The sequence below is a fragment of the Cherax quadricarinatus genome, chromosome 78, assembly GCF_038502225.1.
Source record: "Cherax quadricarinatus isolate ZL_2023a chromosome 78, ASM3850222v1, whole genome shotgun sequence".
NCBI lineage: Eukaryota > Metazoa > Arthropoda > Malacostraca > Decapoda > Parastacidae > Cherax > Cherax quadricarinatus.
The window spans coordinates 16,650,730-16,675,805 of NC_091369.1; the positions used below are offsets into that span (position 1 = coordinate 16,650,730).

Below are 25,076 nucleotides of genomic sequence, written 5' to 3' on the forward strand. Positions count from 1 at the left end.
AACTTCCAATTGTTACCTCTTGTGTCTGTGTCCCATCTCTGGAACATCCCGTCTTTGTCTACCTCGTGTATTCCGCGCAGTATTTTATATGTCGTTATCATGTCTCCCCTGACCCTCCTTGCCTCCAGTGTCGTCAGGCCGATTTCCCTCAACCTTTCTTCGTAGGACAATCCCCGTAGCTCTGGGACTAGTCTTGTTGCAAACCTTTGCACTTTCTCTAATTTCTTGACGTGCTTGACTAGGTGTGGATTCCAAACTGGTGCTGCATACTCCAGTATGGGCCTGACGTAAATGATATACAGAGTCTTGAACGAATCCTTACAGAGGTATCGGAACGCTATCCGTAGGTTTGCCAGGCGCCCGTATGCTGCAGCAGTTATCTGATTGATGTGCGCCTCGGGAGATATGCTCGGTGTTATACTCACCCCCAGATCTTTTTCCTTGAGTGAGGTTTGCAGACTTTGGCCGTCTAAACATTATTGTGTCTGCGGTCTTCTTTGCCCTTCCCCAATCTTCATGACTTTGCATTTGGCAGGGTTAAACTCAAGGAGCCAGTTGCTGGACCAGGCCTGTAGCCTGTCCAGGTCTCTTTGTAGTCCTGCCTGATCCTCATCCGATTTGATTTTTCTCATTAACTTCACATCGTCCGCAAACAAGGACACTTCTGAGTCTATCCCATCCGTTATGTCATTCACATATACCAAGAACAGCACAGGTCCTAGGACTGACCCCTGTGGAAACTCGCTTGTCATAGGCGCCCACTCTGACACCTCGTCACGTACCATGACTCGTTGTTGCCTCCCTGTCAGGTATTCTCTGATCCATTGCAGTGCCTTTCCTGTTATGTGTGCCTGATCCGCTAGCTTTTGCAGTAACCTTTTGTGAGGAACTGTGTCGAAGGCCTTCTTGCAGTGTGTGTGTGTGTGTACTCACCTAGTTGTACTCACCTAGTTGAGGTTGTGGGGGTCGAGTCCGAGCTCCTGGCCCCGCCTCTTCACTGATCGCTACTAGGTCACTCTCCCTGAGCCGTGAGCTTTATCATACCTCTGCTTAAAGCTATGTGTGTGTGTGTGTGTGTGTGTGTGTGTGTGTGTGTGTGTGTGTGTGTGTGTGTGTGTGTGTGTGTGTGTGTGTGTGTGTGTGTGTGTGTGTGTGTGTGTGTATGTGTGTGTGTGTGTGTGTGTGTGTGTGTGTGTGTGTGTGTGTGTGTTTGTGTTTGTGTTTGTTTGTGTGTGTGTGTGTGTGTGTGTGTGTGTGTGTGTGTGTGTGTGTGTGTTGTGTGTGTGTGCGTGGTTGTGTATGTTGTGCTCACCGAATTGTGGTTGCAGGTGTCGATTCCCAGCTCCTGATCCCGCCTCTTCACTTTTCGCTACTAGGTCACTCTCCCTGCTCCATGAGCTTTATCAAACCTCTTCTTAAAGCTAAGTATAGATCCTGCCTCCGCTACATCACTTTCCAGACTATTCCACTTGCTGACTACTCTAACATCCCTGTGACTAATATCCCTGAGACTCGTCTGGGTCTTCAACTTCCAAATATGATTCCTTCTTGTTTTTTTCTATTTCTGGAACATCCTGTCTCTGTCCACCTTGTCGATTCCTCTCAGTCTTTTGTATGTCGTTATCATAACCCTCCCTTTCTCTCTCTCTCTCTCTCTCTCTCTCTCTCTCTCTCTCTCTCTCTCTCTCTCTCTCTCTCTCTCTCTCTCTCTCTCTCTCTCTCTCTCTGTCCTCCAGTGTCGTCAGATCGATTTCCCTTAACCTCTCCTCGTTGGACATGCCCCTTAGCTCCGGTACTAGTCTCGTTGCAAGCCTTTGCACTTTCTCTATTACTTGACGTGCTTGGCCAGGTTTGGGTTCCAAATTGGTGCTGCCATACTCGAATATGGGCCTGACGTACACGGTGTACAGGGTCCTGAACGATTCCTTGCTGAGATGTCGAAATATTCTTAGATTTGCTAGGCGCCCATATGCTGCTTTCGGTAGATTTGTTGAAGATTGTTATTAGCGGTATACAGGGCCCCTGCTCCCTCTCTCAGAACTCATGGAGAGACGTTGTAGGGCCCTATCGTCTTTGAGGTACCTAGCTCGCTTAGCAGCCTCTTCACTTCGTCCACAGTTGTATGTATTGTGTCCAGCTCTTGGTGGTGTACCCCACCTCTCCGTCTTTCTGGAGTCCCGTCTGTCTCCTCTGTGAATAATTCTTGAATCTCATGTTGAGCTCCTCACATATCCCGGTCGTTTCATGTGTGTGTGTACTCGTCTATTTGTACTCACCTATTTGTGGTTGCAGGGGTCGAGTCTTAGCTCCTGGCCCCGCCTCTTCACCGGTTGCTACTTGGCCCTCTCTCTCCCCGCTCCATGAGCTTTATCAAACCTCGTCTTAAAACTCTGTGTGTGTGTGTGTGTGTGTGTGTACTCACCTAGTTGTACTCACCTAGTTGAGGTTGCGGGGGTCGAGTCCGAGCTCCTGGCCCCGCCTCTTCACTGATCGCTACTAGGTCACTCTCCCTGAGCCGTGAGCTTTATCGTGTGTGTGTGTGTGTGTGTGTGTGTGTGTGTGTGTGTGTGTGTGTGTGTGTGTGTGTGTGTGTGTGCTCACCTATTTGTACTCACCTATTTGTGGTTGTAGGGGTCGATCCTTAGCTCCTGGCCCCGCCTCTTCACCGGTTGCTACTGGGCCCTCTCTCTCCCCGCTCCATGAGCTTTATCAAACCTCGTCTTAAAACTATGTATGGTTCCTGCCTCCACTACATCACTTTCTAGGCTATTCCATTGCCTGACTACTCTATGACTGAAGAAATACTTCCTAATATCTCTCTGACTCATCTGTGTCTTCAACTTCCAATTGTGACCTCTTGTTTCTGTGTCCCCTCCCTGGAACATCCTGTCTTTGTCCACCTTGTCTAATCTGTGCATTATTTTATATGTCGTTATCATGTCTTCCCTGACCCTCCTGGCCTATAGTGTCGTCAGGCCGATTTCCCTTAACTTTTCTTCATAGGACATTCCCCTTAGCTCTGGAACTAAACTTGTCGCAAACCTTTGCACTTTCTCTAGTTTCTTGACGTGCTTTATCAAGTGCGGGTTCCAAACAGGTGCTGCATACTCCAGTATGGGCCTGACATACACAGTGTACAGTGTCTTGAACTATTCCTTATTAAGGTATCGGAACGCTGTTCTTAGGTTTGCAGGCGCCCATATGCTGCAGCAGTTACCTGGTTGATGTGTGCTTCCGGAGACATGTTCGGTGTTATACTCACTCCAAGATCTTTCTCCTTGAGTAAGGTTTGCAGTCTTTGGCCACCTAGCCTATACTCTGTCTGCGGTCTTCTGTGCGCTTCCCCTATCTTCATGACTTTGCATTTGGCAGGATTAAATTCGAGAAGCCAGTTGCTTGACCAGGTGTCCAGTCTGTCCAGGTCTCTTTGAAGTCCTGCCCGGTCCTCGTCTGATTTAATTCTCCTCATTAACTTCACATCGTCTGCGAACAGGGACACTTCTGAGTCTAACCCTTCCATCATGTCGTTCACATATACCAAAAATAACACTGGTCCTAGGACCGACCCCTGTGGGACCCCGCTCGTCACAGGTGCCCACTGTGATACATCATTATGTACCATGACTCGTTGTTGCCTCCCTGTCAGGTATTCTCTGATCCATTGCAGTGCCCTTCCTGTTATATGCGCCTGATCCTCTAGCTTCTGCACTAATCTCTTGTGAGGAACTGTGTCAAAGGCCTTCTTGCAGTCCAAGAAGATGCAATCAACCCACCCCTCTCTCTCATGTCTTACTTCTGTTACTTTATCATAAAACTCCAGAAGGTTTGTGACACGGAATTTTCCTTCCATGAATCCATGCTGGTTGGCTTTTATATTCTTGTTCCGTTCAAGGTGCTCCACCACTCTCCTCCTGATAATCTTCTCCATAACTTTGCATACTATACACGTCAGTGACACAGGTCTATAGTTTAGTGCTACTTTTCTGTCTCCTTTTTTAAAAATGGGAACTACATTTGCTGTCTTCCATACCTCAGGTAGTTGCCCAGTTTCCAGGGACGTGTTGAAGATTGTGGTAAGTGGCACACACAACATATTCGCTTCCTCTCTAAGGATCCACGGGGAGATGTTGTCCGGTCCCATTGCCTTTGAGGTATCGATGTCCCTTAGCAGTTTCTTCACCTCCTCCTCATCTGTAAGTATGTCATGCAACACTTGTTGGTATATTCCTTGCTGGTGTCCTCATCTGGTCTGTCCCCCGAGAGGCCTTCCGGTCTCCACTGTAAATACTTCCTTAAATCTCATGTTGAGTTCCTCACATACCTCTTGATCGTTTCTTGTGAGTTCTCCATCTTCTTTCCTCAGCCTTATCACCTGGTCTTTGACTGTTGTCTTCCTACTAATGTGGCTATACAGCAGTTTCAGGTCAGATTTGACTTTCGATGCTATGTCTTTTCGTACTGTCGCTGGGCCTCCCTCCTTATCTGTGCATACTCATTTCTGGCTCTTCTACTAATCTCCTTATTTTCCTGGGTCCTTTGCTTCCTGTACCTTTTCCAATCTCTGGTGCACTTAGTTTTTGCCTTCCTACACCTTCGGGTAAACCAAGGACTCGCTTTGTTCTTCCTATTATTTCTGTTTCCCTTGGGAACAAACCTTTCCTCTGCCTCCTTGCACTTTGTTGCTACATATTCCATCATCTCGTTTACTGATTTTCCTACCAGTTCTCTGTCTCAATGAACCTCCTGCAGGACGTTCCTCATACCTGTGTAGTCCCCCCTTTTGTAGTTTGGCTTTTCTCATTCAATTCCTGTTACCTTCACCACTTGTATCTTTACTATATAATCAAAACTCAGAACCACATGATCGCTAGCTCCAAGGGACCTCTCGTAAGTGATGTCCTCAGTGTCTGAACTGCTCAGGGTGAACACAAGATCCAGTGTTGCTGGCTCATCCTCCCCTCTCTCTCTGGTAGTGTCCCTGACATGTTGATGCATGAGGTTTTCAAGGACCACATCCATCACCTTGGCTCTCCATGTTTTGGGACCCCCATGTGGCTCCAGGTTTTCCCAATCGATCTCCCTGTGGTTGAAATCGCCCATTACCAGTGACTTTGCTCTGCTCAAGTGAGCTCTTCTTGCTGCCTCAGCCAGTGTGTCCACCATTGCCCTGTTGTTTTCTTCGTACTCCTCTCTTGGCCTCCTGCAGTTCTGTGGTGGGTTATACATCACTCCAATGACTACTTTATGTTCTCCAGACTAAATTGTACCTACTATGTAGTCTCTTTCTAAAATCACGTCCATGCCTTCCATTTCCTCAAATCCTCATCAGTTTTTTTATGAGCGGTGCAATCCCTCCTCCCCCTCTACTCCTATCTTTTCTCAGGAACTGATATCCCGGTGGGAAGATTGGGTCTGTTATTGTCTCAGCGAGTTTTGGTTCTGTGACTGCTATGATGTCTGGGGATTTCTCACTGATTCTTTCGTGCCACTCCTCATGTTTCTTTGTTATTCCATCCGTGTTTGTGTACGAAACTTTCAGCTTCTTTTCTATCACTGCGGTCCTGCAAGAATATTGGGGTTGGGGAGTGAGAGCCTTTGTGGGGGCCTATGGGAGGCTGTGGTGTAGGCGGGGTTTGTGATGATGGGGGTGGGGTCAGAATACCCATAAGGGAGAGCTGTTGGGGTGAGGTTTGTGATGTGGGTGTTGCTGGAAGAGGGAACAGTGAGTGGGTTGTGGTTTGGGTTGCTCAGCTGCATTGGGATTGTTGCGGTTGGAGTCTTTTGGTGGGAGATTCTGCGGGATGTGTTTGCCCTTCCTCCTCTGTCTGGGTCCTGCTCATCTTCATCATTGCCTCTCGTTTCTCCTTGCGTCTCTGTACCCTCTCTTTCAGTATAGTCCTTTCTTCTTGTGTTCTGTCGCGATCGAGGTATACTCTCTGGTACCCCTGCTTGTCCCTCAGTCGTGCTTTCTCTTGCAGAATCCTGGTTCGAACTGATTCTTCCTTGAAAATTAATTTGACAGGCCGTATCCTTCCACTCGCAAACCACCCAATTCTCCGAAAATTTGTCACTTGGGTCATATTGCCCTCTCCTATTTTTTTCATGATGCCTTCAGTCATTTTTTCCTCCTCCTGTTTTATTTCTTCGAAGTTGTCCCCCTTGGCTTCTTGGAGCCCATAGATAAAAACTGACCTCTCCCTTTCCTCCTCCCACTGAGTCTCCATTTGCATCCTCTGAGGTGTTTTATTTCCTTCCATTGAAATGTTCTTGCCTTCTGTCCCTGCCCTATTTGAAACTTCTATTCTCAGGGAACTGTCTTTCATGATCAGCTGTTCATTGCTACCGCAGTTGGCTGTTAGAGTCTCTACATATAACATACCTTCATTGTCTTCGGACCTGTCATTTGATCTTAGTGTGCTCCTCGTCTTTTCCCTGGCCCCATGTGGGTCTGATAGGGCCTTCGCATACAGCATATCTCCTTTGTTTCTTACCCTCCCCTTGTCTGTGCCTGACATAGAATTTCCTGTTGTTGGACCTGAATTGTCATTTGTTTCTCTAAACTGTTTTAGGTTTTTCAGTTTCTCTTCTAAGCACTGTATCCTAGTTTCTGCTGCTAAGACCTGTAGCTCCCACTTCCTGCACTCTTCAGCTATCCTCTCCTCCACTATCTTGCTAAGCTCTTCTATCTTCCTTCCCCACTCTTCCTCCCTTTTCTGGAGCTCTAACTCCCAATCTTTCCTCGCTGGTTCATCCACCAGATCTCTGGTTTTCCGTCCTTTAGGGCCACCCATTTTTTTTATTACCACAGAAAGAAGCTTATGTATTTTACCACAGAGAGAAGTTTGTGTGTTTTCAGGGTGTGTGTGTGGGGGGGAGGGACAAGGTTAGAGGAGAGAGAGAGAAAATAAGAGGGGGAAGGCTAGAGGAGGGAGAGAGTAAGAGGGGGAGAGTGAAAGGGTAGAAAGTGGGAGAGAGAGGAGGGATGATGGGGGTGAGGGATAAGACTAATGGGGGAGAGAGATAAATGAGAGGGGAGAGAGAAAGGGTTGAGAGAGGGAGAGAGAAAGAGAGACAGAGAGAGAGGGAGAGAAGAGGGTGAGGGAAAAGGCTATAAGGGGGAGAAATGCGAGGGAGGGGGAGAGAGAAGGATAGAAAGAGGGGGAGAGAAGGCTAAAGAGGAGGGCGAAAGAGGGAGTGGGAGAGGGGGGTGGGGAATGCGGTCAAATTCCTAGGGTCAGCTGTGTGAATGAGTGGGTGTGTGTGTGTACTCATCTAGTTGTGGTTTCAGGGGTCGAGACTCAGCTCCTGGCCCCGAGTGTGTGTGTGTGTGTGTGTGTGTGTGTGTGTGTGTGCGTGCGCGCATGTGTGCGTGAGCACGTCAGTTGTTTATGTGTTCCAGAAATACACCTCACCTCTGTGTATCCATAATACTAATAAAATACCATTAATACTGAGACTAATTCTAATAATTATAATACTAGTGTGTGTTAAAGAGTCTTTCTTTCGCGCAGTTGTGTACTACCCTATACTACATGCGTACCCAATACTTGCTTCTCAGATTGCACTGTCTTTGTGTCTTAAAACCTTATCTCTTAAAACTGTTGTCAGGGCTGTAGTCCTATTAGCCCCAACTTACTCCTCCTGCCTATTCCTTGCTCCTACAAATTTTATCTTCCTACTACTGCTAGGTGTTGTGTGAATGATAATCGCTCTGGAGCAGGGTTTGTGATAGCCAGCTACCAGTGATCGTAGGGCCGGCTCTACCACCCAAACAACCCCCAACCACAAACATATGATTTGTACGTTACAACTCAGAGGGGACATCTATCCAGATGCCTGCTGTACGATGCTCGCTGTACGATGACTCTCGTGCTCCTGGCCCTTCCGCCTCCGACCTCTTCAATTATTCTATTCTTATTGCCTGTTTGAGTCCTCATTTACCACACTTATCACTTGTATATTGCTACTTTTATAATTTACATTTCACTTTGGGTAAGTACGCTTCTTATTTGTATGACGCCCAACCTGTTATAGCTGCGCTACTTCCTCAGGCCTACTGCTGCCACCTTCTCTGGATATATATATTTATATATATGTATGTATATATATATTTCCCCTTCCTGGCTAGCTTGTTCACACTCGCTGTATGCTACCTCACAGTTTCTCGTTAACCATCCTCTCTTAATTCTTTTTTGATCTTTTGTCTTTAGTCACTCGCTTTGTACTTTGTATATTTGTAACTGTGGCAACAAGTGCCAACTAGGCCTCTAACGAAATGGCACTTTGAAATTTTGTTGTATAATTTCAGGCTTTCTCTCGCCTTTTCTTTATTTTTTTTAACTAATAACTTTGGTTATCACTTGTAGAGTTGTTCAGTGACGTTGTCACTAACACTGGTTACTTCTAGCTGCTAAAGCACGCCCTAAAAACACTAAGATTCTCGGAGCCTGGCGCTTGTGACACACTACACTGTGTGTGTGTGTGTGTGTGTGTGTGTGTGTGTGTGTGTGTGTGTGTGTGTGTGTGTGTGTGTGTATTCATCTATTTGTAATCTCCTATTTGCGGTTGCAGGGGTTAAGTCATTTTCTCCTGGCGCTGCCTCTTCACTAATTTCTACTAGGTCCTCTCTTTCCCTACTCCACGAGCTTTATAAAACCTCGTCTTAAAACTATGTATGCTTCCTGCCTCCACTACGTCACTTTCTAGACTATTCCACTCCCTGACAACTGACTAAAGAAATACTTCCTAACATCCCTTTGACTCATCTGATTCTTCAACTTCCAATTATGGCCCCTTGTGTCTGTCCTGTCTCTGGAACATCCTGTCTCTGTCCACCTTATCAATTCCTCGCAGTAATTTTATATGTCGTTATCATGTCTCCTGTAACCCTTCTGTCCTCCAGTGTCGTCAGGCTGAGTTCCCTTAGCCTTGCTTCGTCGGACATTCCCCTTAACGCTGGGAATAGTCTTGTTGCAAACCTTTGAACTTTCTCTCATTTCTTGACGTGCTTGACCAGGTGTGGGTTCCAAAATGATGCTGCATACTCCAATATGGGCCTGACGTACGCTTCATTACTGAGGTATTGGAACGCTATTGTTACGTTTGCCAGGTGCCCATCTCCTGCAGCAGTCATCTGGTTGATGTGCGCCTCAGGAGATGTTCTCGGTATTATACTCACCCCATGATCTGTCTGCGGTCTTCTTTGCCCTTCCCCGATCTTCATGACTTTGCATTTTGCAGAGTTAAATTCGAGAAGCCAGTTTCTGGACCAGGTTTGAAGAGTGTCCAAGTCTCTTCGTAATCATGCCTGATCCTCATTCAATTTAGTTCTCCTTATTAACTTCACATCGTCAGCAAACAGGGACACTTCTGAGACTATGCCTTCCGTCATATCATTCATACATACCAAAAACAGTACTAGTCCTAGGACTGACCCTTGTGGAACCCCGCTCGTCACAGGGGCCCACTCTGACCCTTCGTCACATACCATGACTCATTGTTCCTTCCCTGTTAGGTATTCTCTGATCCATTGCAGTGCTTTTCACCTTATGCGTGCCTGATCCTCTAGCCTTTCCACTAATCTCTTGTGAGGAGCTGTGTCGAAGGCCTTCTTGCAGTCCAACAAAATGCAACCTACCCACCTCTCTCTCCCTCTCTCTCCAGTAGGTTTGTGACACAGGATTTCCCTTCCCTGAAACAGTGCTGGTTGTTGTTTATAGGCTTGTTCCTTTCTAGGTGCTCCACCACTCTTGTGATAATCTTCTCCATAGCTTTACATACTTTATATACACGTCAGTCGCACTAGTTTATAGTTTAATGTCTCGTGTCTGTCTCCTTTCTTAAAAATTTAGACTACATTTGCCGTCTTTCATACGTCGGATAGTTGCCCAGTTTCAATGGAAGTGTTGAAGACTGTTGTTAGTGGTACACACAGCGTCTCTGCTCCCTCTTTAAGGACCCACAGAGAGATGTCCGGTTCCTTTGCCTTTGAGGTATCAGGTACACTTAGCAGCTTCTTCACCTCCTCCTTGGTTGCGTGTATTTCATCCAGCACTTGTTTGTATCCTTTGTTGGTGTACCTCCCTATTCTGACTTCCCGGACTCCTGTCTGTCTCAACTGAAAATACATCCTTAAATGTCATGTTGAGCTCTTCACATACTTGTTGGTCATTTCTTGTGAGCTGCCCTCCTTCCTTCCTCAACCTGATTATCTGGTCCTTGACAACTTCGGGACAGACTTAACTTTCAATGCTATGTCGTTTTCGTATTGTCACTGGGCCTCCCTCCTTATCTGTGCATACTCGCTTCTGGTTCTTAGAATAATCTCTTTATTTTCCTGGGTCATTTGTCTTCTGTACTTCTTCCGTACTCTATTGCATTTAGATTTGCCTCCCTACACTTTTGGGTGAACCAAGGGCTCGCTCTGGTCTTCCCATTATTTCTGTTGCCCTTGGGAACAAACCTCTCCTCTGCCTCCTTGCATTTTGTCACGTAGTCAATTTCGTTTATTGATTTTCATACCAGTTCTCTTTCCCGCTGAATCTTTTGCAAGAAGTCCCTCATGCCTGCGTAGTCTCCCCTTTTGAGTGTGTGTGGGTGGGTTGGTCTGTGTGTGTGTGTGGATGGGTTGGTTTGTGTTTGTTTGTGGGCGGGACTGTGTGTACTCACCTAATTGTGGTTGCAGGGGTCGAGACTCAGCTCCTGTGTGTGTGTGTGTGTGTGTGTGTGTGTGTGTGTGTGTGTGTGTGTGTGTGTGTGTGTGTGAGTGTGTGTGTGTGTGTGTGTGTGTGGGTGGGCCTGTGTGTGTGTGTGTGTGTGTGTGTGTGTGTGTGTGTGTGTGTGTGTGTGTGTGTGTGTGTGTGTGTGTGTGGGTTGGTCTGTGTGTGTGTGTGTGGGTGGGTGGGCCTGTGTGTGTGGGTGGGTTCATCTGTGTGTGTGTGTTGGTCTGTGTGTGTGTGTGGGTGGGTGGGCCTGTGTGTGTGTGTGTGGGTGGATTGGTCTGTGTGTGTGTGTGGGTGGGTGGGTTGGTCTGTGTGTGTGTGTGGGCCTGTGTGTGTATGTGGGTGGGTGGGCCTGTGTGTGTGTGTGTGTGTGTGTGTGGGTGGATTGGCCTGTATATGTGTGTGTGGGTGGGTGGGCCTGTGTTAGTTACCATTTTGTCCTAGGCACATGTCGATTAGACACTAGGCCTGGTGTGTGTGTGTGTGTGTGTGTGTGTGTGTGTGTGTGTGTGTGTGTGTGTGTGTGTGTGTGTGTGTGTGTGTGTGTGTGTGTGTGTGTGTGTGTGTGTGTGTGTGCCCACCTAGTTGTACTCACCTAGTTGAGGTTGCAGGGGTCGAGTCCAAGCTCCTGGCCCCGCCTCTTCACTGGTCGCTACTAGGTCACTCTCCCTGAACCATGAGCTTTATCGTAACTCTGCTTAAAGCTATGTATGGATCCTGACTCCACTACATCACTTGCTAGACTATTCCACTTCATAACTCTGATACTAAAGAAATACTTCCTAACATCCCTGTGACTCGTCTGAGTCTTCAGCTTCCAATTGTGACCCCTTGTTTCTGTGTCCCAAATCTGGAACATTCTGCCTCAATCCACCTTATCTATTCCATGCAGTATTTTGTATGTCGCTATCATGTCTTCCCTGACCCTCCTGTCTTCCAGTGTCGTCAGGCCGATTTTCCTCAGCCTTTCTCTGTAGGACATTCCAATGAGCTCCGTAACTAAACTTGTTGCAAATCTTTGCAGTTTTTCTAATTTCTTGATGTGCTTGACCAGGTATGGGTTCCAGACTGGTGCTGCATACTCCAGTATGGATCTGACATACACAGTGTGCAGTGTCTTGAACGATTCCTTACTAAGGCATCAGAACGCTATTCTCAGGTTTGCCAGTCGCCCATATGCTGCAGCAGTTATCTGGTTGATGAGTGTTTCCAGAGACGTGCTCGGTGTTATGCTCACCCCAAGATCTTTCTCCTTGAGTGAGGTTTGCAGTCTTTGGCCACCTAAACTTTACTATGTCTGTGGTCTTTTTTGCCCTTTACCAATCTTCATGACTTTGCATTTGGCGGGGTTGAATTCGAGAAGCCAGTTGCTGGAGCAGGTGTTCATCCTGTCTCTTTGTAGTACTGTCTATTCCTCAGCGTCAGGGGACAGTGTCAGCGTGCCTCGTTGTGCTCCGGGTTTTTCTGGTGTTTTCACGGTGGCTCTTACGTGCTAGAACTTTAATTTGTGTCATCAATCCTATACGATACATCCCTCTAGCGCCTGGAACCAATCTTGGGCGGAAAACATTATATACTGAGTCAAAAAAGGAGAATTAGTGTGCACTACCTAGCAGCGTTTACTGCCAGAGGGGAATCATAGGCCTGTGTCCCGTGTGAAAAAAATAATAATAATTGATCTTTGTGTCAGAGGAAAGAAAGTCTCCCTGAAAACATTGAGTATACATAGTGTATAGTGTATACTACAGTGGCTCCCTAGTATATTGATGATAAAGGCTAAAGTGTCATTTGAAAACAGGTGAATTTGTAAATGAAGTGATAAGCCTATAGAGGCAGGTGCCAGAAGTCGCCAGAAACTTACCACAGTGGTCAGCTGTTTTTAATAATCTTCCTGGCCTGCTAGTGTACTCGCATATAATCTAGTGATACCAGTGAATAGCAGAATACAGTGTTGTAGTAGCAACTAACCAGTATTATAATGGTACTTAGTGGAGTGGAGTGACTTTCATTAGTTTCTTTTTTCTTGAAATACCAGACATATACTGTGAATTTCATATAACCTGTAGTTACCAGCGGTCGCAATATACACAACGAGAAGCAATTATTACTACAGAAAAAGCGTCCTTCCTCCAAAATTTGCACCAGTCAACTATAGTGATAATATAGCATTTATTGTGGTGGAGACGGAAAAAAAAATAGAAAAGCTAGATACAGCGATTGATAAACAAGGGTGGAGGCCGACCGTTCGTCATTGTAGGAGTGCCAGCAGTCACCGGCTCTTCAACACGCAAGTTATACTTTGTATTAATCAAATCACATATTACTCGGGTAGATAATTTCCAGTAGATCCTTCATGTGTTAGCTCAAATCACCGACCAGTATGGTTTAAATAAGTGACCCACTGATCAGATCAGATAGACTGGTCCGAACCCTTGACTGGTCCGAACCCTTGACTGGTCCGAACCCTGGACTGGTTTCAAACGGTTTCGTTGTGCACTACCTAGCAGGTTATTAATAGAATATTCAAGAGGTTGCTAGTAGAATTGCAGTAAATCAGCCATTCAAATCATTATGAAGCTGTGTGTAGTCTGTGGTCAGTCAAACAAACGGGCTTCCACATGCATAAATTGTCATTTTTGTGGAAATTGGTGTCACGCCCCTTGTGCAGATATCCAAGAACTAGCTACAAGCAGTATTAAAACAGGGAAGTGTTTTTGGGTATGCCCAAATGAGATAAATCTGTGGACTAAAATCACAAGGGTATTAAAAGAGGTCAACATCAAAGCTGCTTTCATAGAAAACCTGGAAGCTTTCTACAACAGATGGGAACAAAAAAAGTCTGGGCTGAATGGTACTGCCCTTGATACTGGCCATGTAGTCAGAAACTGTAAGGCTGGAAATGATGTCCTGGTAGTCAGTAAATGGGGGGCTGATAGTGCTGTCCTGGGAGACAGTAATGGGGAAGCTGGAGGTGCTGTCCTGGGAGACAGTAATGGTGAAGCTGGAGATGCTGTCCTGGGAGATTTTGGAGATTTTGTCCAGGTAGTCGGGAATTATACGCAGGAAGGAATACATATAAATGACCTCATAGGGGACACGAGCCATAGTAGGGAAACAAGTGTAGTCAAAGATAAGATAAAACCAATATTGCAAACTAGAAATACCGCAGGAAATAGCAAACAAGAGGACTCCACTAGCAATAGTGAGGATATATTACCAAAAACAACTGGTGGGAGCTCCATTGTTGGTGCTAGGGAGGATAGAAGTAAGACAGGGAAACATGCACCAACAGGGAATACAGTCACAGAAACCCAAGGCAAACGGAAACCAAGCCTGTGCACATACTATGCACTCGGTATCTGCTGGCATGGGAAATCTGGAAAAACAGATGGGACGTGCAACTATGACCACCCTAGAAAATGCCATGCCCATATGACAACAGGAAAATGCAAACTCCCTTCCTGTAAGCTTTTTCACCCTGAACTGTGTACCTCTTCAGTACAGGAAAGACTGTGCTATAACTTAAATTGCCAGGCATACCATCTAAAGGGGACAAAAAGATACAAAACATCCAGGCCATGGGAATACCTGGGTAGCCACAGCCACTCAAGAGGGAGAGGTTTTTTAGTGCCAGGAAGGAAAAAAAACTGGCAGGAAATGGCAGAAATCGTACACCAAATCCAGTCATTCCTGGAGTGGAACCACAGTCGATGACCTCCACTCCAAACCAACAGATACAGATACTAATGCCGGAAAAAAAATCCCCCCCCCCAGTACCAACAATACCACCAGTCCGATAACATTCTTCTTTGCAAATATACAGGGTCTAAAGCCAGCAACAAACAACAAAATACCTTTCATCCGTGGACTGCTTGCAGAGGCAAAGGCAATGTTCGCGGCTTTCACTGAGACCCACATAAAGGATCACTTGGACAACGAAATATGGATCCCAGGTTACAACCTATACAGATGTGACAGAGTGAACAGGCAAAAGGAGGGGGTTGGCCTGTACATTGCAGAGTCACTTGTTTGCACAGAACTGCTAAATGCCTCAAATGATGTAGTGGAAGTTTTAGCAGTAAAGGTCGAGAACCAAAACCTAGTCATTGTGGTAGTCTACAAGCCTCCAGATGCAACATCCCAGCAATTCCAGGAACAGCTGTTAAAAATTGACCACTGTCTGGAAAACCTTCCAGCTCCTGCACCCAACATCTTGCTCCTCGGGGATTTCAACTTAAGGCACCTAAAATGGAGGAATATAGCAAATAATATTGTTGCAGTAATAACACCAGGAGGCAGCTCTGATGAAAACTCACACTCACGCGAGCTTTTAAATCTCTGCACAAAATTCAATTTAAATCAGCAAATAATAGAGCCTACTAGACTGGAGAATACACTAGACCTCATCTTCACTAACAATGATGATCTGATAAGAAATGTCACCATATCAAAAACAATATACTCAGATCACAACATAATTGAGGTTCAGTCATGTATGTGCGGAGCCCCAGACCGACATAATGAGATTAGTCACGAGGGAGCATTCACCAAATTCAACTTCAATAACAAAAACATAAAGTGGGACCAAGTAAACCAAGTCCTAACCGATATAAGCTGGGAAGATATACTAAGCAACACAGACCCCAACTTATGCCTAGATGTATGCACAAGGCTTATTCCTCTAAGAAAAAGGAGGAGTAGATGTAAAACAGAAAGAGACAGGCGCTCCCTTTACAGGCGACGGAAAAGAATAACAGAGCGGCTAAAAGAGGTCAATATATCTGAAATGCGTGGGGAGACACTGGTCAGAGAAATAGCAAGCATCGAACTTAAGCTAAAAGAATCCTTTAGGAGTCAGGAATCGCGGGAAGAACTAAAAGCCATAAATGAAATCGAAAGAAACCCAAAGTATTTCTTCTCCTATGCCAAATCAATATCGAGAACAACGTCCAGTATTGGGCCCCTACTTAAACAAGATGGGTCCTACACAGATGACAGCAAGGAAATGAGTGAGCTACTCAAGTCCCAATATGACTCAGTTTTTAGCAAGCCGCTAACCAGACTGAGAGTCGAAGATCAAAATGAATTTTTTATGAGAGAGCCACAAAATTTGATTAACACAAGCCTATCCGATGTTATCCTGACGCCAAATGACTTCGAACAGGCGATAAATGACATGCCCTTGCACTCTGCCCCAGGGCCAGACTCATGGAACTCTGTGTTCATCAAGAACTGCAAGAAGCCCCTATCACGAGCCTTTTCCATCCTATGGAGAGGGAGCATGGACACGGGGGTCGTCCCACAGTTACTAAAAACAACAGACATAGCCCCACTCCACAAAGGGGGCAGTAAAGCAACAGCAAAGAACTACAGACCAATAGCACTAACATCCCATATCATAAAAATCTTTGAGAGGGTCCTAAGAAGCAAGATCACCACCCATCTAGAAACCCATCAGTTACACAACCCAGGGCAACATGGGTTTAGAACAGGTCGCTCCTGTCTGTCTCAACTATTGGATCACTACGACAAGGTCCTAAATGCACTAGAAGACAAAAAGAATGCAGATGTAATATATACAGACTTTGCAAAAGCCTTCGACAAGTGTGACCATTACGTAATAGCGCACAAAATGCGTGCTAAAGGAATAACAGGAAAAGGCGGTCGATGGATCTATAATTTCCTCACTAACAGAACACAGAGAGTAGTCGTCAACAGAGTAAAGTCCGAGGCAGCTACGGTGAAAAGCTCTGTTCCACAAGGCACAGTACTCGCTCCCATCTTGTTCCTCATCCTCATATCCGACATAGACAAGGATGTCAGCCACAGCACCGTGTCTTCCTTTGCAGATGACACCCGAATCTGCATGACAGTGTCTTCCATTGCAGACACTGCAAAGCTCCAGGCGGACATCAACCAAATCTTTCAGTGGGCTGCAGAAAACAATATGAAGTTCAACGATGAGAAATTTCAATTACTCAGATATGGTAAACATGAGGAAATTAAATCTTCATCAGAGTACAAAACAAATTCTGGCCACAAAATAGAGCGAAACACCAACGTCAAAGACCTGGGAGTGATCATGTCGGAGGATCTCACCTTCAAGGACCATAACATTGTATCAATCGCATCTGCTAGAAAAAATGACAGGATGGATAATGAGAACCTTCAAAACTAGGGAGGCCAAGCCCATGATGACACTCTTCAGGTCACTTGTTCTATCTAGGCTGGAATATTGCTGCACACTAACAGCACCTTTCAAGGCAGGTGAAATTGCCGACCTAGAAAATGTACAGAGAACTTTCACGGCGCGCATAACGGAGATAAAACACCTCAATTATTGGGAGCGCTTGAGGTTCCTAAACCTGTATTCCCTGGAACGCAGGAGGGAGAGATACATGATTATATACACCTGGAAAATCCTAGAGGGACTAGTACCGAACTTGCACACGAAAATCACTCACTACGAAAGCAAAAGACTTGGCAGACGATGCACCATCCCCCCAATGAAAAGCAGGGGTGTCACTAGCACGTTAAGAGACCATACAATAAGTGTCAGGGGCCCGAGACTGTTCAACTGCCTCCCAGCACACATAAGGGGGATTACCAACAGACCCCTGGCAGTCTTCAAGCTGGCACTGGACAAGCACCTAAAGTCAGTTCCGGATCAGCCGGGCTGTGGCTCGTACGTTGGTTTGCGTGCAGCCAGCAGCAACAGCCTGGTTGATCAAGCTCTGATCCACCAGGAGGCCTGGTCACAGACCGGGCCGCGGGGGCGTTGACCCCCGGAACTCTCTCCAGGTAAACTCCAGGTAAACTCCTCATTAACTTCACATCATCTGCAAACAGAGGCACTTCTGAGTCTATCTCTTCCATCATGTCATTCACATGTACTAAAATTAGCACTGGTCCTAGGACTGATCCCTGCCAGTTCTTTGTCCCACTGAACCCAGTTCTGGAAGTTCTTCAATCCCATGTAGTCCCCCATCTTAGAGTTTGGCTTCATTCGTCCACTCTTCCTGCTTCCCCCTCCACTTGTAACTCTGTGTATTCGAATCTTAAAACCACATGATCGCTGGCCCCAAGCGGCCAGTGATCATGTGGTTTTAAGATTCGATCATATGTCCTCAATATTTGCACTACTCAAGGTGAATACTAGGTCCAGTCTCGCTGGTTCATCCTCTCCTTTCTCTCTGGTAGTGTCCCTTACGTGTTGGTACATGACGTTTTCCAGTACCACCTCCATCATCTTAGCTCTCCACGTTTCTTGCCCCCAATATGGCTCCAATTTCTCCCAATCGATTTCCTTGTGGTTGAAGTCACCCATGATCAGTAGCTTTGCCCTGCTCGTATGAACCCTTCTGGTCACTTCAGCCAGTGTGTCAACCATCGCTCTATTACTCTCATCATACTCTTGCCTTGGCCTCCTGCTGTTCTGTGGTGGGTTATACAACACTGCCATTACCACCTTGGGACCTCCAGACTGAAGCGTTCCTACTATGTAATACCTTGCTTCTCCACTGTCTCCTCTCTCCAGCTCATCAGAATCCTATCGGTTTTTGACCAGCAGTGTGTGTACTCACCTAGTTGTACTCACCTAGTTGAGGTTGCAGGTGTGTGTGTGTGTGTGTGTGTGTACTCATCTAGTTGTACTCACCTAGTTGAGGTTGCAGGGATTGAGTCCAAGCTCATGGCCCCGCCTCTTCACTGGTCGCTACTAGGTCACTCTCCCTGAACCGTGAGCTTTATCATACCTCTGCTTAAAGCTATGTATGGATCCTGTCTCCACTACATCGCTTCCCAAACTGACTACTCTGTGGCTGAAGAGGTACTTCCTAACATCCCTGTGATTCATCTGTGTCTTCAACTTCTAACTGTGTCCCCTTGTTGATGTGTCCCATCTCTAGAACATCCTGTCTTTGTCCACCTTGTCAATTCCACTCAGCATTTTGTATGTCGTTATCATGTCGTCCCTATCTGTCCTGTCCTCCAGCGTCGTCAGGTTGATTTCCCTTAACCTCTCCTCGTAGAACATACCTCTTAGCTCTGGGACTAGTCTTGTTGCAAACCTTTGCACTTTCCCTAGTTTCATTACGTGCGTGCGTGTGTGTGTGTGTGTGTGTGTGTGTGTGTGTGTGTGTGTGTGTGTGTGTGTGTGTGTGTGTGTGTGTGTGTACTCACCTAGTTGTACTCACCTAGTTGAGGTTGCGGGGGTCGAGTCCGAGCTCCTGGCCCCGCCTCTTCACTGATCGCTACTAGGTCACTCTCCCTGAGCCGTGAGCTTTATCATTCCTCTGCTTAAAGCTATGTATGGATCCTGCCTCCACTACATCGCTTCCCAAACTATTCCACTTACTGACTACTCTGTGGCTGAAGAAATACTTCCTAACATCCCTGTGATTCATCTGTGTCTTCAGCTTCCAACTGTGTCCCCTTGTTACTGTGTCCAATCTCTGGAACATCCTGTCTTTGTCCACCTTGTCAATTCCTCTCAGTATTTTGTATGTCGTTATCATGTCCCCCCTATCTCTCCTGTCCTCCAGTGTCGTCAGGTTGATTTCCCTTAACCTCTCCTCGTAGGACATACCTCTTAGCTCTGGGACTAGTCTTGTTGCAAACCTTTGCACTTTCTCTAGTTTCTTTACGTGCTTGGCTAGGTGTGGGTTCCAAACTGGTGCTGCATACTCCAATATGGGCCTAACGTATACGGTGTACAGGGTCCTGAACGATTCCTTATTAAGATGTCGGAATGCTGTTCTGAGGTTTGCTAGGCGCCCATATGCTGCAGCAGTTATTTGGTTGATGTGCGCTTCAGGAGATGTGCCTGGTGTTATACTCACCCCAAGATCTTTTTCCTTGAGTGAGGTTTGTAGTCTCTGACCCCCTAGACTGTACTCCGTCTGCGGCCTTCTTTGCCCTTCCCCAATCTTCATGACTTTGCACTTGGTGGGATTGAACTCCAGGAGCCAATTGCTGGACCAGGTCTGCAGCCTGTCCAGATCCCTTTGTAGTTCTGCCTGGTCTTCGATCGAGTGTATTCTTCTCATCAACTTCACGTCATCTGCAAACAGGGACACCTTAGAGTCTATTCCTTCCGTCATGTCGTTCACAAATACCAGAAACAGCACTGGTCCTAGGACTGACCCCTGTGGAACCCCGCTGGTCACAGGTGCCCACTCTGACACCTCGCCACGTACCATGACTCGCTGCTGTCTTCCTGACAAGTATTCCCTGATCCATTGTAGTGCCTTCCCTGTTATCCCTGCTTGGTCCTCCAGTTTTTGCACTAATCTCTTGTGCGGAACTGTGTCAAACGCCTTCTTGCAGTCCAAGAAAATGCAATCCACCCACCCCTCTCTCTCTTGTCTTACTGCTGTCACCATGTCATAGAACTCCAGTAGGTTTGTGACACAGGATTTCCCGTCCCTGAAACCATGCTGGCTGCTGTTGATGAGATCATTCCTTTCTAGGTGTTCCACCACTCTTCTCCTGATAATCTTCTCCATGATTTTGCATACTATACATGTCAGTGACACTGGTCTGTAGTTTAATGCTTCATGTGTGTGTGTGTGTGTGTGTGTGTGGTGTGGTGTGGTGTGGTGTGTGGTGTGGTGTGTTGTGTGGTGCGTTGTGTGGTGTGTTGTGTGGTGTGTTGTGTGGTGTGTTGTGTGGTGTGTTGTGTGGTGTGTTGTGTGGTGTGTTGTGTGGTGTGTTGTGTGGTGTGTGGTGCGGTGTGTTGTGTGGTGTGTGGTGCGTTGTGTGGTGCGTTGTGTGGTGTGTTGTGTGGTGTGTTGTGTGGTGTGTTGTGTGGTGTGTTGTGTGGTGTTTTGTGTGGTGTGTTGTGTGTTGTTTGGTGTGTTGTGTGGTGTGTTGTGTGTTCTGTGTTGTTTGGTGTGTTGCGTGGTGTGTTGTGTGGTGTGTTGCGTGGTGTGTTGTGTGGTGTGTTGTGTGGTGTGTTGTGTGGTGTGTTGTGTGGTGTGTTGTGTGGTGTGTTGTGTGTTGTGTGTTGTTTGGTGTGTTGCGTGGTGTGTTGCGTTGTTTGTGTTGTGTGTGTTGTGTGTGTGTGTTGTGTGTGTGTGTTGTGTGTGTGTTGTGTGTGTGTTGTGTGTGTGTTATTGTTGTTTGTGTATTGCTGTGTGTATTCGTTGTGTGTTGTGTGTGTGTTGTGTGTGTGTTGTGTGTGTATTCTGTGTGTATTCTGTGTGTATTCTGTGTGTATTCTGTGTGTATTCTGTGTTTATTCTGTGTGTATTCTGTGTGTATTCTGTGTTTGTTGTGTGAATGTTCCTTGCATAAGCATGTACAATAATTAAACATGTGTTAACATGAGTGGTATGTAATTTCTTTCCTAATTTATTCCTCAAACTTCACGTAAAGAAAACATGCCGACTTTCACGTTGGTCAGATTCATAGCGAGATGTACAACTGTTTTTAATTACTTATTATTGGTTAATTATACACTTTCATATGTTATGTAATGTATTAAAACCGAATCTACCATAACCCAATCTGAAAAAATCCTTTTCCATACACAGATAACGTTTAAAAGTTGACACTGTGTAATACGTAAATAAACGAACGGTATTAAATGAGTATAAATACAAACCCAAATTGTAACTTACTGTTTATAGACTCGAGCGTGGCAGCACCGGTGCTTGGCAGTACCAAGGTGAAGATTATCAGCAGTAGCACAACCATAATGATCCAGACTCACTCCACTTGTTGGTGTTTGAGAGGCCAGTCCATCTGTCACCAAAACTATACTTTTTCTTTTCAGCGACTGTGCCGGCGAAATGAGGAAAATGACCACTTGGTTCCGAGATCCGAGGTTAGGTTAGGTAAGGTTCGTCAGGAAACAAGACAAGTGTTTCCTGACGCGTGTCTTAGTCAGATGATGACCCGCCGTTGGAGCTTTCGGTCATCTGACAGAGGCCTTCCGCTGGCTTACCGGTCCACCCCTTTAAAAATTAGGGTCAGTTATAACCATTTTGTGTGAGGCCCGCGAAGTATTGTATGCAGCGAGCTTGACCCTCTGTCAATACACTTTCCAATGCCAATTAATGCAGTAGTTATTCATGTTTTTTTTTTATTCTTTATATCGAATACTGTTATTATTTATCACTGTTGACAAGTGACTTAAATTGTTTCTGGACTACATCGTTGCTTCGTAGCTCAGTGAGGTGACTTGTAGCTCAGTGAGGCGACTCGTAGCTCAGTGAGGTGACTCGTAGCTCAGTGAGGTGACTCGTAACTCAGTGAGGTGACTCGTAGCTCAGTGAGGTGACTCGTAGCTCAGTGAGGTGACTCGTAGCTCAGTGAGGTGACTCGTAGCTCAGTGAGGTGACTCGTAGCTCAGTGCTAGATTGCACAGATCTCAATCGAACCATAAAGGATTCGAATCCTTGGCCAGACAAGACGTAAGGATGTGTTCCTACACCTGCTGGCCATATTCACATAGCGGTAAATAGGTATCTAGATGTTAGTTGACCTTTTAAGTCTCATTCTGGGAAAAACGATCATAAGACCTCAATGAAAATAAGCCATACTGCTTGGCTTTCTTGGACTATCGTCATTTACAGTCCGTCGGGCTCAGTTAATCGTAGAAAGTATTCTTATATAGTTGTTTATCTATTAAACCATTCTTCACTTTTCAAAAAGCAAAATTTTCGAAATTAGTATGCGTGCGTTGCCTTCCCATCCAGTGTTTACCTTCTTCGTGCAGGTTCGTGGGACACGCGATGACTCACCACTCTAAAATCACAACACCACGGCTAATGCCGGGTAGAAAATAGACCTTCATCAAAGCCCCTTTCCAATTCTTTCCCATTCGCTGGCTCGGTTATGCCTTCCATCTCAAACTGCCGAGTGGAGGATCATACCAGCGACTACTGGGCATATTAATTCTCTATGTCCTTCCATGCCTCGATTTCTGCTCCAAAAATTAACATACTTTCCCTCTGGATAAATGTTATTCTTAAATCCCCCATTTTATATTCACTGATTTATAACTGCTCTCCTTATAATAGCTTAATTACTTTTCGCTCTAGTAACAATGGCTGTGTAACTGCATTGAACTACCCGCACCGGGTTAATTACCGCTTCATGTATACAATGTTAGTAATACTATCATGGGTAGTTGAAATAGTTGCTTTTCTCTTCATCTCGATCATAGCACACTCACGACTACCGATGGCCAGAAATCTACAGATAAACAATATGTTTTCTATTGCCTTGAATAAATACATTCCTGATTTGTTGACACATTCTACTGGTTCTAAGTTTGCTTATTGTATGCATTAGATTATACTTCAAATGTTCTTGACATGTTCCATGTATTTTCCGACAAATAATGAGTCACTGGAAAAAAACTTGTATTTTCATATTAAGATGACACTCTGAATATCTTACAGTTAATTAATTACATAAAAAAATCGTGTCTGTAAGCAATAATCTGCTGACATTGTTTCATCTCTTAATAAATGTTAGATATTCACTACAAATTTAATCCTCGATATTATGTAAGCAGTGACGGAAAATTCCACCCATAAAAAAATTGTATTCGTAAATCAAAGATGCAATCAATTGGAGGCAGCAGGGATATAAGCCACGTTAAGTAAGGAGGCGAGAGCGACGCGCAGCACAACCTTACTTGACCAAGGTTCACGACCAACTGTTGGGTTGCGCAGTTCCACTACCTCTTACAGCTTTACTTAAGCAGATTTCCGGCTGTTACCGTATCATTCCCTCTCATACTATTGTCGTCCCAGACGATACTGTCTGGGACGACTTTCGCTGCCACCAGAATCTTTCTCATCTTCACAGGGTATTTCCCTCCCGCTGACTTCGAAGAACGGGGTAAAGCCATTAAACATCCTTTACCTTCCTGAAAGATGTCTGGGTATATGGCATCGAACCTGAGCCAGGATATGGAGCATCATTACCTTAATTTTAGTTATTTCCTAAATGCAAGACGAGCGCGTACGTTCAGTATATACGTATATGCCAGCGTCTCTAGGAGTTCCTTCAGATTTTATATTCATCTGCCAATAACTGCAATGTCAATAGACGAAATATCATTTTAGCTTTCTGGCTTGGTGCACCCATACATCTTTCTTACCGGGAGACCCTGAGTCACCAACCATCAATAACACTACTCTCAACACCATAACTTCCTACTGACGGCTTTATGATCGCACTTGTAAAACATACATACACTGAGAGCTCTCACACGGTCACACACACACACACACACACACACACACACACACACACACGCACACACGTGTAGTCCCCATTTTTAAAAAAGGAGACAGAAAAGAGGCACTAAACTACAGACCAGTGTCTCTGACATGTATAGTATGAAAAGTCATGGTTAGGTTAAAAAGTCATGGAGAAGATTATCAGGAGGAGAGTAGTGGATCACCTGGAACGGAACAATATTATAAACGACAACCAGCACGGATTCATGGAAGGAAAATCCTGTGTCACAAACCTTCTGGAGTTTTATGACAAGGTAACAGAAGTAAGACACAAGAGAGAGGGGTGGGTTGACTGCATTTTCCTGGACTGCAGGAAGGCCTTCGACACAGTTCCTCACAGGAGATTAGTGCAGAAGCTGCAGGACCAAGCGCATATAACAGGAAGGGCACTGCAATGGATCAGAGAATACCTGACTGGGAGGCAACAACGAGTCATGGTACGTGATGATGTATCACAGTGGACGCCTGTGACGAGCGGGGTCCCACGGAGGTCATTCCTAGGACCAGTGCTATTTTTGATATATGTGAATGACATGATGGAAGGGATAGACTCTGAAGTGTCCCTGTTCTCAGATGATGTGAAGTTAATGAGAAGAATTAAATCAGATGAGGATCAGGCAGGACTACAAAGAGACCTGGACAGGCTGGACACGTGGTTCAGCAACTAGCTTCTCGAATTCAACTATGCCAAATGCAGAGTCATGAAAATTGGGGAAGGGCAAAGAAGACCGCAGAGTATAGGCTAGGTGGACAAAGACTGCAAACCTCATTCAAGGACAAAGCTCTTGGGATGACCATAACACCGAACACGTCTCCTGAGGCACACATCAACCAGATAACTGCTGCAGCATATGGGCGCCTGGCAAACCTGAGAATACCGTTCCGATACCTTAGTAAGGAATCGTTCAAGACACTGTACACTGTGTACGTCAGGCCAAAACTGGAGTATGCAGCACCAGTTTGGAACCCACACCTGGTCAAGCACGTCAAGAAATTAAAGTACAAAGGTTTGCAACAAGGATAGTTCTGGAGCTCATTGGAATGTCATACGAAGAAAGGTTGAGGGAAATCGGACTGACGACACTGGAGAAGAGGA

At 45.7% G+C, this 25,076-nt stretch overlaps 1 protein-coding gene across 1 annotated transcript in view; it reads right to left on the reverse strand.

Annotated features, from left to right (window-relative positions):
• Nucleotides 1–23,374, reverse strand: part of LOC128701631 (neural cell adhesion molecule 2-like) — a 431,261-nt gene extending 407,887 nt beyond the window's left edge. Inside the window, exon 1 of the mRNA XM_070101740.1 lies at nt 21,344–23,374. Coding sequence (XP_069957841.1) covers nt 21,344–21,419 — 76 coding nt within the window. The 5' untranslated portion in view covers nt 21,420–23,374. The remainder of the gene's footprint in view (nt 1–21,343) is intronic.
• Nucleotides 23,375–25,076: the final 1,702 nt, after the last annotated feature.